The sequence below is a fragment of the Scleropages formosus genome, chromosome 7, assembly GCF_900964775.1.
Source record: "Scleropages formosus chromosome 7, fSclFor1.1, whole genome shotgun sequence".
NCBI classification, from domain to species: domain Eukaryota; kingdom Metazoa; phylum Chordata; class Actinopteri; order Osteoglossiformes; family Osteoglossidae; genus Scleropages; species Scleropages formosus.
Window position 1 is genome coordinate 1710778 of NC_041812.1, and position 14412 is coordinate 1725189.

General features: G+C 42.0%; 2 protein-coding genes across 4 annotated transcripts in view; both read left to right on the forward strand.

The window, feature by feature from the left end:
• Positions 1-1020: 1020 nt before the first annotated feature.
• Positions 1021-10732, forward strand: ndufv2 (NADH:ubiquinone oxidoreductase core subunit V2). 2 transcript variants are annotated; one of them, XM_018745101.2, is made up of 8 exons: positions 1021-1160; positions 1864-1929; positions 3871-3933; positions 4154-4270; positions 6789-6957; positions 7302-7411; positions 8316-8392; positions 9056-10726. In XM_018745101.2, exons 1-8 carry the CDS (start codon positions 1119-1121, stop codon positions 9147-9149), a joined length of 738 nt encoding a protein of 245 aa, XP_018600617.1. In that variant the 5' UTR covers positions 1021-1118; the 3' UTR covers positions 9150-10726. The 2 variants fall into 2 exon arrangements, with proteins under 2 accessions (XP_018600617.1, XP_018600618.1); XM_018745102.2 differs by lacking the exon at positions 1864-1929 and adding an exon at positions 1775-1863 and having other exon boundaries at positions 1083-1160; positions 9056-10732.
• Positions 10733-10951: 219 nt separating this feature from the next.
• The window catches only part of ankrd12 (ankyrin repeat domain 12), a 37224-nt gene continuing 33763 nt past the window's right edge, over positions 10952-14412 (forward strand). For both annotated transcript variants that reach the window (XM_018745133.2, XM_018745135.2), the window contains exon 1: positions 10952-11134. The gene's annotated coding sequence lies outside the window, so the exon portion shown is untranslated. The remainder of the gene's footprint in view (positions 11135-14412) is intronic.

The window sequence follows — 14412 nt, forward strand, 5'->3', positions numbered from 1 at the left end:
CAAATTTACGGATGTGTTTTAAGAAGAGCACACTTAGGCCCGCTAAGTAAGAAGTACTGTAACTTCAGTAGTAAATGTACCTCGATGTTAAATGTCAAAAACAAGAAATAAAAAGACCGATATTTGACAAATAGCTTCTTACTCAAAAGGCACACAGCACAATAAAAATGCAGCTATCGCTGCGCTATCTCAGAAAGAACACACATTTTGTTGACACACGTACTATTTTATGTATTTTTCTTCATGTAAAAATACGTCATGCTCTGTTTGTGCAGCGAAACGTTTCCGCGGTAAAATGTATCTCAAACACATCTATTGGGTTTGTTCACTGTGTGGAAAACGGCCGTGGACTTTCTCTTTGGCTTTTACTGTAAGTATATCACAAAGAAAAATAATTAACTCCCACTGTTTAAACACAAGACTAAAAGAGTAAATGTTATGTCCTGATCCTCTATTTTATATAAACAATTGGAGCAGAAAGACGTCCCTGCATGGAATATAACAACATTAACTGAATCGTGTTTGGGAAATTTCAAAAAAAGAGAAATGAACTTAAACGGTGCGGTGGCACCTGGCTGGAGGAGACCGCGGATAGTGCGGTTCCGAGGCACTAAGCGGGAAAATAAGAAGAGCCCTCTCACTATTTCTAATTGTAATTTTATTTTAATGCTGACCAAGAGGAATTCTTAACTTAAGTCAACATAACGCCGGCGGTGGCTCGTAAAATGTGGTGTTACTGCTCATTCACTGCCATTTTGAGAGCAGTGAGCGCAGGGCTTTGGCCAACCTTTACAACACACCTTGAATCGTATGAACGTACAGTATGTTTTCTCATTGTAAGTTTGTACAGTTAATTATAAAAAGAATGACTTGCAAGTTGCATTTGACTCGGTAGTTTTATTTTTTTTTTTCTTTTTTAATACATTGTACCAGCGTGCGTTACGTAAGCAGACATTCTCAATCGAAGTACATCGATTTCACCCAACGTTTTCCATGAAGGCAGCGGTCGGAGACGGAAGGCAGGCATTCTCAATCGAACTCGTGCACGTCGATTGAGCCGTTGTTCGGCGACTAAGGGAAGTGCTGCGGGAGACGGAGGACGAATCCAGGTGTCCGCGATGTTGCTGTCATCTGTCCTGCGAACCGCGCTCTCTCACACGGTACATATAAGTATTTCCTTTACATTACAGGGTGCCGCTTCAGAGGCGAGCAAAACTTTGAAAGGGGAAACATGTTCAAATTAGTTTAGGGACAGAGAGGCCTACAGTGGCGAAGCCAGCCAGGCCAAGGGCAACTGGAGCCCAAATTACTGCACGTTTGAGCGCGCGCACACACACACACACGCGCGCTCTCGCTCTTTACTGCTTTCAACGAAATTAACAATATTGCTGAAGAACGCTAGACAAGCAAGACTAGTTTTTAGGTGTTCTGCGTTCAGCTGTTAAATAATCAGCTAGCCTGCTGCTAGCTACTCAGTCAGTAATCCGTCCTGGAATTTTGTGTCGGTTCTGTGTGTGTTTTTGAAGACTTTTTTTTTTTTTTTTTTTTTCCTGTTTCATTACTGAATGCTCAGAAACATCATTTGGGTTCAGACTGCATTGGAGCATTTCTTTTACAATTATAAGTTTAGTACACCCTGCTTACTCTGTCTGTGCCAGTTAATCCTGATCAAATAGTACAAGAAGAAGTCCCACATTGCAAAAGCCATTGAATATATAAAAAGGCCCAGGTAAAGATATTGTTTCGTTTAATGTTTTGCATGGTGTTTTCATAGTCTGCTTTGATCCACAACATCCCCAGAACAGACCAGCTGGTGCAAGTTGAGTTCCTCACACAGTGATGCTCTTGACATGTTGTGTGCAGGTGAGGCGGGTTCGACGCTTGCACCAGACAGCAGTTCGCTCGGGGGCGGGGGGAGCTCTCTTTGTGGTGAGTCCAAACGTACGCAAAGTGCTGCATGTATGCCGGCAGTGGGCTACTTGTGATGTGGAGTTCCTTCTGATGTATTATATTTTATACATTCAATATGTCTGAAATGATTAATTATTGCAGTTTACATTTATTCAGTTAGCTGAAACTTCTTTCCAAAGCAACTTAACAGTGTTAAATTTATTTACCCATTTATACAGCTGGAGCAATTTAGGCTAGGTACCTTGCTCGAGGGTACAACAGCTTTGGGATTCAAACCTTTGAGGTGGAATTCAAACCTGCCATCGTGGGTTCAAAGGCAGCAGCTCTAACCACTGCACCAGTTAGCAGCATTTACATTTATTAATTTAGCTGACTTACAATGATAAGATTAGTTATTTACCCATTTATACAGCCAGGTAATTTTACTGGAGCAATTTTATGGTAAGTACCTTGCTCAAGGGTACTATAGCAGGAGGGGAGGCTGGAACCTCTGACCTTTGGGTCCAAAGGCATTGCTCAAACCACTACGCTACCAGCTGCCCCAGACATTTGAAGACATTTAGGTACAGACACAATTACTGAAGCACAGTTTATTTGATGGCGCTGGTCCACAGTCCTCAAGTACCTTTTTGTAAAAATGTCACTCAAACAGATGGTTTTCAATAAATTTGTCGCTATTAAGAGGAGAATATAAATGCTGTTTATTCTCTGGGACCCGTCAGTGTTCAAGCCACCGTGTCTTCCTGATTTCTGTATCCAAAGCAGGTAGCATTGTACTTAAAGCTGCTGCCTTTGGAATCAGAGGTTGTATGTTTGAATCCCACCTCCTACTGCAGTACCCTTGAACAAGGAACTGGAGTTCTTCCAGTTATTAGTGGATCTCTTGTTCAGTTGTGATACTAGATTGACAGTCTGTAGTTGTGGTTGGTTGAGATTGTTAGTATCACAGGATGCTCTTCTCCCATGTTATCTTGCACTAAGCCTAATAACATTTCTGTAGATGGTTAATTTTTTGTGTAAATTCTTACGTGTTTAGGTGTTTATTCCGTGTTTACGTAGTCAGCGGCGACAGGAGTTTTTCGTTGGGAATCACCGTACCTGTGTGGGGTTGTACTATCTGCTGCATGTTTGTTAGGATCATGCAAAGCACATGGGAGTGAAACTACTGATTAATGGGGAAAAAATCATGCTAATTTATAGGCTGGTTGTGTGGGAAAATGGTATACATATTCACAAGCCAGTATAGTGATATATTATACATACACACAGTATGTGAGGGATGGGTGCACTGTATTTGTATATGCTGTTTTTTTCCGCTATAGACAGAGTTAAGGTACTTATGGCAGTGAAACTAAATCAAAATCTCATTGATTTTGTAGCTCTGCTTTTCAGATAAAGGATTATTCTAAGTTTGAAAGCCAAAACATAAAAACAGTGTGGTAATGAATTATTCACAAGGGGGCAGTATCTGCTGGTGCAAAGGAATAAAAACTGCTGTGACTGATGAGGAATAAAAGCGGTTAAAGTAATAACATTACTGGTGCATATGGTAGAAAGGAACTAACTGTACTTAAGAATCACATGTCTGCAACTTTCTATGAGAGGTATGTCGCTTTGGAGAAAAGCATCTGCTGAATGAATAAATGTAAATACTTTTACAACACAGCCAAGCATACTTTCAGTTTATAAATTAATGTTAAATTTCAGCTAAACATACTTCCAGTTTACATATCAACAGCACCACAAGTGCATCCTTTTGCAGATGGTCTGTCACTTATTTGCAAGATATTTGTTTTCCAAACCAGGTGATAAAGCAAGATTTGGTGTTGATGGTTTGTAGAACACAGCCATTGGTTCTGTACTGTACTGGGGTAAAATTATCCACGTTGAACTTGGCTGCACAAGTGTTGAGCTGATAATAATAAAATGGGTCACACTGATATTTCACTTCTCTTTTAGCACAGGGACACTCCTGAGAACAATCCAGACACCCCTTTCGAATTCACTGAGGAAAATCTCAAGGTACGTTTTTATTCGTCAACAGTAGAAAATCCTGATATTTTTAATCTGCTTTTTAACTTGATAAATTGAAGAGGAAGTCTAGTATATGAAGGAGATGCTTTCTAGTTTGGAGTCTACATTTTCTCAATTTTTATGTTTTTTTTAATTTGTTTTCACTTTAGTCAACATTTCTAAACAAAGATTAAGCGCTCTAGTTGTGTGTGCTTTCTCTTTGACACAGAGAATTGATGCAATTGTGAAGATGTACCCTGAGGGACACAAAGCAGCAGCTACTATCCCAGTGCTGGACCTGGCTCAAAGACAGCATGGATGGTTGCCCATATCTGCCATGAACAAGGTATTCTGGGAGATCTGTCCAGTCCATCTGTACTCTCAGACAGTGTGATGAAATTTAATGACAAGAAAGTGGTGCTGCAGTATTTTTAGGCTGGTTCTGTGGGAAAGAATACATGTTTATATATGTAACAGTTACAGACACAGACTCATTAACTAATGGTTGCCTCTTGAGCATCTGCACTGACAGAGGTTAATTGGTACAGAATGTTTTCTAATAAGCATGCAAGCTTCAAGTTTCTTATGAGGAACTACTACAGTTTTACAGTAAACTTTGAATGTCATCTTCATGCAGGCTTGCTCATTTTAAGATGTTCAAAAATTCTGCTATGGAAGTGACTCAACGGATTACATTGTACAGATGATTCTTGGTGTGTATGGGATTTATTTTCTTTGTCTAAAGAGGGGGATTTACAGCTTGGCTCCGTGTCAGAAATTGTACAATCGTATGTCATATATAAGCTGATTTTTGCAAGGTGTATATATTTGAACCTCCTGTGAGTTAAAGAATCCTAAGGTATTATTGAAATTATAATGGATCACAACTTGCATTAAAACAATTTAAACGCTTGGAAAATCCTGCTGAATGACCAAATGGAAGTATATTTTAAACCAGCAGCATCCAACCTGAGGTCTGGTATCAAACAAAATGTGGCCTGCTAGAACATTTGTAATTTATTAATATATACTGTACCTACTATAAATTCTATTGAATCACATGGTAATACAGTTACACTGAAACGCACAGAGTTGCTTGGCTGGTAATTGGAAATGACAGCAGCTGACGATGGACTTGCGTCTCCCCCGTCAGGGCTGCACTGGACTGAGAACCATATTGAGCTGTTGCTATGTCATCCTCAGTGGCTGTTTTGTTTTGTGCAGTTTGTTTTTGTGGGCTGCGTGTGTGTGTTTTTCTTTTTTTTTTTTTTTTTAAACGACTTAACTCTTTTATGATTTTTATTTACTGGAATATGAGTGCTAAAGATGGCTTCAAAATCAAGGAAAGAAAGACGAGTTTGTAATAAATATAGGACATTTCAATCCCGTGAGATGGATGAACCTGCACTTATTTAACAATTTGTTAAAATAAGCTTATCATCATAGACTGTGGCTCAGCGTATTGACCAGTTGGCCACTTGTGTTGAAAAAACATTAAAAACAAAATGTTCAGACGACACTGGACTCACTCACTATCCTTCACTACACAAGTTAGGGTGGAGGTGGTTCAGAGCTTATTCTGGAAGCTCAGGGTGCAAGGTTAAACAGGGTATACCCTAGACAGCATGATGCCAGTCCAGTGTAGTATTACTGTTGGAATGTGTTTGATTTTCTGTGTGCATCCAAACTGAAGGGAAAAAGATGCCCTTTGGCAGACTGTTTTTTGCAAGACAATTCTTGTAAATGTATCCCATATCCATCTATATATGAGAAATTACCTAATATCTTATTTAAGTGTTTCACTCTACAGTAACATAAATTTATCCCTTGCATACAATTGAAATTATGTGCCAAAGCTTCACCTGATTCACCAATAGATAATGGTCACAAAACAGTAACTTCTCTCTTAAGTTTGTCAACACCCTGGTCTAGCTCTGACCAGCGTTCTTTTATTGTGCTTTCTTATTTGCAACGGGGTCATAAATATCTAGCCAGGGAAGTGAATGTGCAGGCATGTGTCCAGAAGGACAGCTAGTGAGGTACTTTGGTCTCCTTAAGATGCTTAGTGGAAGAGGGAGGGAGTCCACTGCTCTGTTCTTGTCCAAAATGTGAAGCTGTCATGTTGCTGACATTTACATTACATTTATTTATCAGACATTTTACTCCAAAGTGACAATTCACAGCAAATAAAAGTATGGGGGGGGCACAGTGGCACAGCGAGTAGCACTGCTGTCTCACAGCGCCTGGGTGGTGCGAGAGAACGTGGGTTCGATCCTCGCTCCGTCTGTGTGGAGTTTGCATGTCCTCCCCGTGTCTGCGTGGGTTTCCTCCCACAGTCCAAAGACATACTGTTCAGGTTCCCCCATAGTGTGTGAGTGTCATGGAGTGAGTGTGTTTCACTGATGCATGGATGATTAACCCTTTGTAAGTAGTGTATCTAGCAATGTAGTCACCTTGGTGAATAAGGTGTGTGGGCTAGTAATACTACATAGTATCCGTTGTAAGTCGCTTTGGACAAAAGCATCTGCTAAGTGAATAAATGTAAATGTTTAACCAACAGACAAAGATACAGATGGACACATAGTCTAGTACTGCAATTTGACACATTATGCAAGTAGCTACAGGTACATATAGGATTAAAGTGATAAAATTGATGATGAGCCCCTAGACCATTTAGGGTCACATTCGACTAACAAACTTTGAGTAATAGACCGAGTGTTGGTCCTAAGTCATTTTGTAAGTTGGGGACCCCTGTTATTTCACTTGAATAAGTTTGCAGGCGAAAAGGCAAGAGGTTTAAAGTGCAGTTAATGAGTGACTGTGTTTAAGGTCAAGCTCACAAGGCAACCGGCTTTTTCTTATAGGTTGCTGAAGTGCTTGATGTGCCTCCAATGAGGGTGTATGAAGTAGCGACGTTTTACACCATGTTCCAGCGCAAACCAGTGGGGAAGTATCACATTCAGGTGTGCACCACGACTCCATGCATGCTCTGCAACTCAGACAGCATCCTGGAGGCCATCCAGAACAAACTAGGTAAGAGGTCAGGGGTCAGCTGCAGTATTGTGCTGTGATAAACTGAGACTTGAACAGACAGTTCTAGTACAGTTAAAAGAAAATAAAATGTTAATTGTAAGTTATGAATTTGTGTTGCAGTGCATGAACTGGCCCAACAGAGTTGGAAATGTGTAATATAACTTTATTTTCCAAAAAATAAAATTAAAAAAGCATATTCTCTTTCTTCTGGTTAACTTAATTGTTAATATTGTTAGTTTAAATTGGTCATTTTGTTCTCATATTAACCACTATTATGAGAAGTGTGAGTAATGGCAAAGGAGAAGGAACTTTAAGAATGTGTGTACAATCTATATTTTTTGCAGGTATTAAGGTTGGAGAATCAACACCTGACAGGATGTTTTCACTAATAGAGGTGGAATGCCTTGGTGCCTGTGTCAATGCACCCATGGTCCAAATCAATGACAACTATTATGTGAGTATTGAAACTCTTTCACATTTAAGGCTGTTTCTTTAAAAACAAAGCTTGACTACACTGGCAGACCACTAAACGTATTACTCATGAGAATATGTAATTTGCCCAAAAATATTACTGTTGCCAGACTGAGATCCTGGAGTGACTCAGCAAGTAAAGGCTATCCTCCTAAGCACAGACTGGGCCCTGTAGTCCAGACTGCTTCGGTTGTCAGTATGACGACTTTGACCTGGAGTTCTGTTGCAATGGAACTTGATGGGTGTGCTGCAGTGAGGCAGGCTGGTCTAACTCTGCTTGGAGTTTCATAGCTAGTTCCTACAAGGGTGCTCAGATGCTTACAGGTTATATTGCTACCGCTAAGTGTATAATCTACAGTACTTAAACAGCAAGGAATGTATACAGCAATGGCACAGACCCAGTGCCTTCCAAATGTACTGGCATGTAGGGCTTGAGGTTGAAAAGCATATATACTGAAAGATCAGGGAAGTTGTGTGAAATGGTTTTGTAAGTTTGTATTTTGCCACTCCTATGTCACCATCTTATAAGTGTATTTCTTACGTATTAAAATGAAAACACTGACTTTCAGAAGTAGGTTATTAACCTTGTGAACTTTAATGGGCAAATTCTCCAAATGTTATGTTTATCATATCTGCAAATATGTAAAGCCAAAATGTTTTGTTGGCCTGGAAACAGAGGTTCAGCCCTGGCTTATATGGACACTGCACTCCTAAAGAACTCTGGGAGGATGCATTTCCTTAACAATACTGGTAAATCCAGTGAAGATCCATGGTACTTTAGCTGCTGCTGAAAAAGGCCCTTTTTCCAGCTGAGTTGTTAATCTGTAAATGGCTGTCAGTGTTTGTTTTAATTGATAATGGGGAATAAAACAAGTATGTTTTTTCAGGAGGATCTCGAGCCCAAGGACATTGAGCACATCATTGATGAGCTTAAAGCTGGGAGAGTCCCACCGCCAGGTCCTAGGTATGACACTTTAAATCTTAATACCGTGTAGAACCCGCTTACATTTATTTATTTAGCAGACACTTTTCTCCAAAGCAACTTCTAATGAAGTCTATGTAGTGTTATCAGCCCACACACCTTATTCACCGCAGTGACTTACACTGCTAGATACACTATGTCACTCTTCCATACAGTGGAAGACACACACACTCTCTCTGTCACCCACACACTATGGGGGAACCTGAACAGTATGTCTTTGGAGTGTGGGAGGAAACCCACGCAGACACGGGGAGAACATGCAAACTCCACACAGACCGAGCGGGGATCGAACCCACGTCGTCTCGCACCACCCAGGCGCTGTGAGACAGCAGTGCTACTCGCTGTGCCGCCGTGCCACCCAATCATAGAATATGCACTACTTTCACATAATTTACTTGGAAGATGTACATCACTTTGGAGGAAGTGTGCGCTAAATGAGTAAATGTAGAATGATGTTTTATTCACATTTTTGCTATGTACATTTAAAAAGGATAACCTAAGCTTTATCTGTCAGTGTAATGTTAATTCTGCCAATATTCAGTAGTGCACTGACTATTCAGTTCTTAAATGTTTTATGTTACACATAGCTATAGGTAGTGTGAGTAGTGTTTCTTCAGCAAGATGATGATACATTTTCTTTTTAAGGAACGGTCGTTTCTCCTGTGAACCAGCAGGAGGTCTGACTTCTCTGACAGAACCTCCCCCTGGACCGGGGTTTGGAGTAAGAGCAGATCTGTAGCGATGCAGTTGTAACTGTTCTTCTGCATTCATTAAATTTATTGATGTTCTAGTGTGAAACTTAAAACATGTAAATAAAATCTTTGACCTGAGCTGTACATGCGAGTTCTCCAATGTTCAGAGGATTCATTTACGTATTCGGAAGTAGCCCGGCCTAGTTAAGACCCACGCATCATCACGTGACGATGTGGAACCCACTGTGGATACCTGCAAGTGGGTGTGTGACTCAGCCAGCAGGTGTCATTGCCACCAGCTGTGCTTTTACTTTTTGTCAAACTGCTGAAGCAGACAGGTCATCACAACAGGAATGACATATGGCAGAAGCTTACCTCCCTCGACGCTGTGTGCTCTTTTTATTGTGAATATTGGTTTCCCGACATCCCTAGTGTCTAAGAGCCACTAAGAACATCGGAGTCTTGTGTGATTGACACTTTTTCTTCACCTTGATGATGCACAACACAGATGTGTAAAAGCTGCTCTTGAAAGTCCCACGGAAACTTCTGACCAAACGTGAAGCGTAAGAAAACAAACAAGCGGTGTCTTTTCTGGATCCTTCCCTGTTCAGGACTGTGGGCCTCATCCCTCGCATCGCTCTCACTGTAGACAGCACCACCAGCAGCTGCACTTGCAACCGTTTCCTACCGTTTCCTAACGTTTCTCCATCCACTGCCCTGCTGTCCATGGGATTTGCCTAAAACCGTGTCATTTTGCAGCTTACGTGCATTTTATATATAGAAACCCGGCCCGTTGACTGGAAATGAGCGCTCCTATGGCAAACAGTGGTTTCAGTCTGTTGATGCTGTTCACATAGATAGATTAGTCGCGGAAAATTAAACATTTACATGATTTTCAGACGCTTCTCAAAGCGACTCGCAATGGACACCATCATATCGGCTCACAAACCAAATCACCAAGTTGCTAGATACTGTTATTATACAGTATATATATATATAATGAACAGAACAGAATAAACGTGTTAATCCAGGTTTTTGTTAAACCTTCATTCTATGCTCCGACAAGCACCAACCACCCCGTGCTGTGAGGCGCCTTGTCGTTTCCTCGCGGCGGCACAGCGCGTTCTTCCGCAAGCACGTGCTCCGTGTCCGCGCGCTCATTCCATGCACGCTCGCCGCTCGCTTCCTACCGTGCTACCTCACGCCCCTCCGCCGCCGCGCCCTTCCCCCGCGCCTCAGCCTTCTCCCGTGACTCACGCTCGCCCCTGCATCAAACACGCGCCGGGGCGCATGCGCAGTGGTCCCATGCTGTAAATGTCGCTGCGCCATCGTAGATTAAAAGGGAAAACGGGAAAAAGTCGGCTCCTGCCAAGGCCTGCCACGTCGGAAGTGAGAAAAACAGCGTTTCCTTCTGACTTCCACTAATACATTAAAATAGAAAAGTCCCGCCGCGGCTTTCCTCCCCGGCACGTTCGAGAACATTCCAGTTGCTACAAAGGAGAAAGCGGAAAGAATGACGTCAAACGCCCAACTTCACCCTGTCCTGCACACCTCTCCGAAGAAACACAAATTCCCATGCCACAAGGACGTGTTTTCCCAATTCAACGCGCATCTGAAGATACGCCCTCATAAATATCTTATTACTTATTATATAATATAAACGATGTTTTCTTTTTCATCCACACTCTGCCCCGACACACAGGCGGAGGCTGCTGTCCATATCTGAGCATAACCAATAAGCAGAGTCTTCATGGAGCCGCTCGAGGGCCTAGGCGAATGAGCACGTGACACACTTTGCGCCAATCAGCGCATCTCACTCGTGTTTTGCTAGGCTTTTCTCGTAGAGACGGCTGACGACAGAGGGAATGTTTTCAAACCAGCGACAGGCTGGAAGGGACGTTACGAAGCGTAGTGTTGTCTTGAAATATTGTAATATTTCTAATAAAAATTACAGTCTCTCTAATTATACTTCCTACTTGTGTGTGAGACTGACTAGGAGCGGTAAAGAGGGATCTGAAACACGGCTGTGAAGGTAAGCAGAATGAGAATGTGTGTTCAGACCGTTTCGTTGGGGGGAAAATGACCGAAGCGAAGCTCGTGTCGGAAAACAGCAGAAATTTCGCTTCTCGCGCCTCTCTCTGTGTTGCTGCTGTGTGAAACGAGGATCGTGGCTCCATATTTTAAATGTTGCTAGTTATTAGCTGTGCCGCTGGAGCATGCGAACGAGCTGAAGTCAAGTGTGCTTTTGGGGAGGAAGGGCAGCACTGCGACAGGTCGGAGGCTGGCCGTCGACGACGCTCTGAGTCTGACAGCCGCTGCACAGCGAGGTGACGGGCCGCGGAAAGCGAGCGGGCTGCTCGGGGGCTCATCGCCTCCTCACTGTGCCACTGCCGGCTGCACAAAAATGAGCCCTCTTCGTACGTGTCGAGCCCCTTTTTTGGACGGAGCCCTCCTGTGTCTTTGAGGCGTGTTTTAAAATCGCAACTTGGTTGGACTGGAGACTTGCGAAGGAGCGACGTTACGCCGTCAGAAGGTTCAGTTAAGATGGCCAGGGTTGGCAGGCAGGCGGCTCGCGCCTCCCGTCACTCCTCCAGTTCGCGGCGAGAACTGAGTTGAGCCTCGCGCCTTCGTCGTGGTAAATTACTCGTTTCAAAGAGATCGGGCTCTTATGTCGGAGGCATCCGTGCGGGTGGCCGTCGTCGTCGTAGGCGTGTAAGACATTTCGAGTGTCCGTGCGGGGGGGGGTCTGTGTGTGTGTGTGTGTGTGTGTGTGTGTGTGTGTGTGTCCGTACTAGACGCTGTAGCGCGTCCCTCGCTCTTCCAGCCTTTTGTTCGGCACGTCAGTGGAGGAGAGCACGAGCACGAGCGTGCGGACACAGGCTGCGCTCACCTTTGCAGCGCGGAGAGGAGACGCGGCAGTGTGCGCAGTGCCTTCTACTGTACTGCTAGTCTCGTGCGTTTTCCATCTCGGACGTAGGTTTATTTTAAAATGACGCAGTAAACCAGTACGATTTCGATGCAGCATCCGAGGGTTTTGACATGAAAACCCAGCATGATGATACGTTTCCACAAAGCAGCCTGTCCTCCATGTGTGTTGTCAGTGAGCGTGAGCGTGCGACCCTTTTCTCGCATTTTTTGCCAGTCTGTCTGGTACTGAGGTGAACGTTCAGAACACTAAATGCTCTTCCAGCTTCTGAACATTTGATTTTATTCCGAGTCAGTGTGCACACAGTGGAAATGTCAGATATTTTCTGGGTTTCTTTCCGGCTGAATTTGACGAATGCCTGGCCTTTGGGAAATTGTAGAACAGTCACGTCTCTAATTAATTTAAGACTTAAACAAAAACGAAAAGTACAGATGTCAGTCAAGAATGAGAAATCAATGTTATCAAATATTGGATTCAGGGTGCGAAATGATGGAAGATAAACCGTTACTTCATTCAATATCTCTAAATCTTAAAACTGGTATTGTCAATAATAATCTAATTTACTAGGACAGCTAAGGTTTTTTTTTTTTTTTTTTTTTTTGCAAAGATGTTCTTGTCGTGCTTATAATTAAAATAGGGCAGATGCATCTTGCTTAGTTTCTTCTCTTTCAGGAATGAGAGATACTCTTTAGTCAATAAATATTTTGACCACATTCTGTTACTTTAAAATGATCAGTCAGTTGATATCAACTGAGCAGTTCATTTTTTGATTTTATGATTAAAGGTCACCTTTCATTGGTTAACAGCTCCAGAAAAATTCTACCTTTGTAGATTTCTGATGGTAAACTAAAGAAACTTCACTTTCTTAATGTTCTAACAAGTGTAGAAAAATATAAAAATCAGAGATGCTGTTCAAATCTTGACACTGAGATACATGTATAGCCGTGCAATTCCAATTTGTTTCCAGTGACATCAAGCAGTATACCTGCATTAGGAATCTGTGCTTTCTTTCTAGTATGGAAATATTTTGATTTGTTACCATGTTTGTATAAGTGTGGTTTGTCACCAGGTTAAGGATGGAATTTCATGGTGTTTTAAACCAAAGCTTACATTTTGAGCACTATAAATCATTGTAACTAAATGTGTAAAGCAGTATATGCAAAAGAGCTATACATTTGTTGGCCTGCCGTGATCATTTACCAGACGATGTCCAGTTCCCATTTTAGTGAGTTTGTTTTAAATATTACTTGTATGTCAAATAATGACTAATTGTGCAAAATAAAGCTGTGGCACAAGATTATAATTTGGGAACAGAAGTTTCAGTTTATTGTAGTACTTGATTTTTGTTTATATATTAAAATTGGGGAAATTTTTTAGGATGGTTTCATTTTAAATGTGACATGTTCAGGCTTTGTGAATAGACAGTTATCAAGGCTGGTATATCAAACTTTGTTCCTTTTAATTCTCTGAAAACATATGCAAATAATGAATATGGAATCACTTAAGTAACAAAAAGAAATCATTTGGCATATTGCACAGAGGGGATGCGGTGGTGCAGCAGGTTTGGCCAGGTCCTGTGCTCTGGCGGGTCTGGGGTTCAAGTCCCACTTGGAATGCCTTGTTACAGCTTGGTGTCCCATCCTGGATGTGTCCCTTCCCTCTCCAGCCTCGTTCCCTATGTTGCTGGGTTAGGCTCCAGCTCACCGCGACCCCGCTCGGGACAAGCGGCTTTAGCCTGTGTGTGTGTGTGTGTGTGTGTGTGTGTGTGTGTGTGTGTGTGTGTGTGTGTGTGTGTGAGAGATTGCACAGTTGAATGTACCCTGTTGATGACAGCACTAGTGTCAGATCCAACAACATTCAGCAGTAACAGGTCCAGCTAGTATAAATCCATACCTTGCCATCCCTGTGTCATTCTCCCACTTTTTAGTGCCAGAGAAGGACAGAGTAAAATGCTCTCTCCTTGATTTTTACTTTGATTTCACTGGTATATCTTTTCTTGGTTTGTATTGTGGTGCTTCTCCTTCTGACCCTGGTAGGAGAGGTAGCTTTGACTTGATTCTCCTGGTACACCGAGGATTCGCTTTGATAATGTGGTTTTTTTTTTTCTCTCCAAATTAAGATTTTTTTAAAAAAATTTTTTATTGGTTGGCTATCACAGCATCTCCTTTTCCTTGGGAATGTGTATGATGTGGTTATTTTTCTGTATGTTAATTTTTTGTGTTCAGTTTACTGTGTATTTATATTCTTGTTACATGGTTAAGTCCAAAAAGTATGTATGCTTTTTGATGTACCCTAGTATAAAGTAGTCACATTAGTAGTAGTGCACATTCATTACTTGAATTTTACATCTGCTGTTGGATGTTTCAGTTCAAATGAAACATAAG